Source organism: Stegastes partitus, unplaced genomic scaffold (genome assembly GCF_000690725.1).
Source record: "Stegastes partitus isolate 25-593 unplaced genomic scaffold, Stegastes_partitus-1.0.2 Scaffold319, whole genome shotgun sequence".
Classification (NCBI taxonomy): domain Eukaryota; kingdom Metazoa; phylum Chordata; class Actinopteri; family Pomacentridae; genus Stegastes; species Stegastes partitus.
The window spans coordinates 439,163-442,975 of record NW_007578050.1 but is presented as its reverse complement, the minus strand read 5'-3'; the positions used below and the strand labels follow the sequence as shown (position 1 = coordinate 442,975).

Genomic DNA, 3,813 nt, shown 5'->3' with positions numbered 1-3,813 from the left:
GAGAACATTCACTGAAAATATGAAAAGATTTGGTTGAATTCTTACAGCAGTAGAGCTTTATACTTCTGACCATTTTTTAGGCGATTTTTGGTCATTTTTGCAAAAAAAACAAGGAGGGGTGGTGAAATCCCCCCAGTTTAACCAAATTTCCTTAAACTTAGACTGAAGTAGTTTTGGGTGGACCCCTTTAAACTGGCAAAGTTTCATTGAAATCGGTGAGATGGCTTGTGCCACCCCCGCCTGGTCCTATCGTGGATGCACTCTTAAATATCGCTCGATCACGCATATTTAATCGCAGGAAGCCAATATCATGATCGTGATTAAAATTCGATTAATTGTGCAGCCCTACCCACTGCTCCCCCTACCACAACCATCACTTACCAGTCCCAATTTGCCTCAGACATTGAATGCAGATGGACAACTTACTACATGGTTTGGCAGAGTCATTAGGCCAGTGTACCATTTGACTGAGTCCATGGTACAACTTGAGTCTATTCTTAGGGATGGGCCAAGCTGTCCCACACTGTTATTCATGTGTGAGATGTGTAACTCACATCAGTATCGTGTGGCCACAGATAATTTCATGTTTAACGATCACATTCGGAAGTTCAATTTGTTAACATATGTTTTATTTTTGTAGGGAAACATTTCCTTAACTGCGATTGACTGGAGGATTTTTTTTAACCTTCTTGGTTAAATGCCCCTTTTGCTATTGTGCTATTCTTGCAGGTCTACTGGAAACACTGAAATGCATACTGTTTCAATGGCCTATGTTGTCTTTCTCAGGCATTGGGTCTGCTCATCACAGATGCCCAGATTTTGGAGATGGAGACCCATGCAGAGGACATTGACTTTGTCATGGCAGCTGAAGAGGAGCGTAAGCTCAGGCATGATGTCATGGCTCACGTCCACACCTATGCACATTGCTGCCCCACTGCAGCTCCCATCATTCACCTTGGAGCCACCTCATGCTATGTGGGAGACAACACTGTAAATATGATTGTTTTTTGATTACATAAACAATCCAGTATTTTATTGTAAATTCTCAGCAGTGAGAAAACACTTCTAATCGAGAAGACAATTAGTTTTATTCTCAATTACAAAATGCTTTTCTGTAAACCCCCCTCTCTTGGCATTAGTTAAACCCCTAAAAAACTGTCTCTGTTCATCAGAATTACATGTTTAGAAGTAATCTCATCATGCCCTAGATGTAACTCTCCACTTTTGCCTCCTTTACTATGCACGGATCCTGTATCCTTTTATCTTTCTCCACCCCACTCTACCTCTTACTGCTCTGTTGTCTGTGTCTGTGCGTGTGTGCTCATTAAGTTATAAGCAGTGTGTGTGATCTGGTAGTTTTGCTTGCCTCGGCTCTGTTCAAACACTGTTCAAGTACTCTCACTATGCAATGAAAAGTTGTAAAATTCGAGAGATTCAGCCATGCCTTCCATGTTTGACTTGGAAACCAGTTCTGATGAAGTTTAATGATAAAAAACGCTTACAAAAGTTGACAGAACTGGTTCCTTAGGTATGTCACATGAAACCCTGGCTCTGGCCTGTCTGCATCAGTGTTTTTGGAGTGTTATCGGTATGCTGTAGTTTTAGGATAGAAATGTTCAGCCATGGAGTTGACTGCATATTTTGGTTTGATGTCTTTTATCATTAAAGAAACACAGTATAGACATTTAACAAGGTTAAAAACGACATTTACGTTGGAGAAGAGCTTTAATGTTCTGTAAGTTGTTTTGTCTTTATTCCTTAGGACCTCATTATGCTGCGTGATGGCTTTGACATCCTCTTGCCTAAGGTGAGGATCAGCTCATAGGAACAAAGCATGCACACTAATCCAGTTGTGCATCTGTTCAGTTTGTAGAAATAGGGGGATAATAGCTTTGTTTTGTTTTATAAGCTTCTATTGTATCATAAGAATTCAACAATGTAGAAATAATCACCATAGCAATTTAATTTTTACTGTTTTCACATTGCATGCTGGATTCAAACCAAACTGAAATTTAAGATGTCAGGATTGCATGAGCAGTCAGAACAGTGTATTATGTCATAAGTCACTGTTAATTCCCTTTTTTCTTTTTTATTATAGCTGGCGAGAGTCATTGACAGGCTGGCAAACTTTGCAGACAACTATGCTGACCTACCCACACTTGGCTTTACACACTACCAGTAAGTCTGAATAACGCTGCACCTGCAACATGAAATGGTTTAATATCTATATCAGTTTGTGTCAGTTTGCATCAGGTTGCCAGAGTTTTCTAAAAAGTACTTTTCCCATATTCTCTCTTACACAAGTTGTTCCTCTTTCCTTCTCTCTGTACAGGCCTGCCCAGTTGACCACAGTCGGGAAGCGAGCATGTCTATGGCTGCAGGACTTGGTCATGGACATGCGGAACCTACAGCGAGCCCGTGATGACCTACGTTTCCGGGGGGTCAAGGGGACCACTGGCACCCAGGCCAGCTTTCTACAACTCTTTCAGGGGGACTATGACAAGGTATGAATAATCATTAAGTAATTAGTCCACATACAAGTGATGAGGAATATTTTTTATATTATTATTTTTTATTTTTTAAATTTAGAGTCCTTGTAAATAAATGTGTTATTTCTCCTTTTTGGCTTCCAGGTTGAGGAGCTTGATAGGATGGTGACAGAAATGGCTGGCTTCAGAAAGTAAGCTGTGTATCCAACTCACGCCTCCACAATTCAGTATAGGCCATATTCTCCCACTCTAAAGGAAGCATATTTAGTTACAAAAGACAAACAGGAATGATTTAAAATACAGGGTATATCAGAGTTATTGTGTGAACCATTAAACATTAGTAAGAGAGACTAACTTTGTAAGTAACCCTCATTATGTCATTTCCATCTTACGCAGAGCCTACCTGGTGACTGGACAGACATACAGTCGTAAAGTGGACATAGATTGTCTATCCAGCCTGGCCAGTTTGGGAGCTAGTATTCACAAGGTAAGCTGGACAAACTCAGAATTTTCTACAGAATAGTTGTGATTTCTTTTTTCTTTTTTCTTTTTTTTCTTGTAATAATGAGGATTGTCTTTTATTTTAGAATACATGCATTGAGTTTTTTTTCTCCCCCCCCCTGCATTATANCTCTTGGCCTCGTCCTGGTGAACTGAACAGAGAACGTGTGACTTCCAATCCTCTATGCTCGACGCAGCGCAGCTTGAATCAGGCTGTAACTCTTCTTGTTTATCAGGACAGAAAATAGATAATTTTACAGCCAACGCTTTTCTCCTTTTTAGGCGTATTAAGCAACCAAAGTTGAGTCGTAAGCGAATCAATTTATTTTCAGTCGAACAAAGTCTTTTTGATAAAGTTGTCTGTATCAAGATGTGATGTCAGGTGTGCAAGTTTCAAGCAAATGTATTATTCCATTATTAGACAAACATAAGCCATTCTTTTATTATAAAATCATTCTCACATTCAAATACAGACAAAGAAAGCATTTTGATAGTGTTCTATGACTCCTGGTTTGACTTAGCGAAGAGTGAGTCCCGTCACATAGTTCACTTTTACCATAACAGAGGTCATTTTTAAGCAGCCGATTCTTATTTGTATGGCTAAGGTCAAACAAAAGCTTTCAAAATGGTTCTATTTCATTAAAGTTTATGGTGTGTAACCATTTTGCAGCATTTTCTGTCTGTTGCTATGCCATTGTTACCGAATTGGTACGATATAATGAAAAAAAATGTACGCGGGTACCTTGTGGTGGGCAAAGTATTTGTTTTTATTTAAGCAATTAAATATAATTGGTTCTATTTCATTAAAGTGTATGGTGTGTAA

The 3,813-nt window shown here is 39.1% G+C and overlaps 1 protein-coding gene across 1 annotated transcript in view; it reads left to right on the top strand.

The window, feature by feature from the left end:
• Positions 1–3,813, top strand: part of adsl (adenylosuccinate lyase) — a 15,282-nt gene that overhangs the window by 5,395 nt on the left and 6,074 nt on the right. The window contains exons 2-7 of the mRNA XM_008283555.1: positions 787–990; positions 1,763–1,807; positions 2,099–2,178; positions 2,333–2,504; positions 2,634–2,680; positions 2,886–2,976. Of these exons, the coding sequence (XP_008281777.1) occupies positions 787–990; positions 1,763–1,807; positions 2,099–2,178; positions 2,333–2,504; positions 2,634–2,680; positions 2,886–2,976 (639 nt within the window). The remainder of the gene's footprint in view (positions 1–786; positions 991–1,762; positions 1,808–2,098; positions 2,179–2,332; positions 2,505–2,633; positions 2,681–2,885; positions 2,977–3,813) is intronic.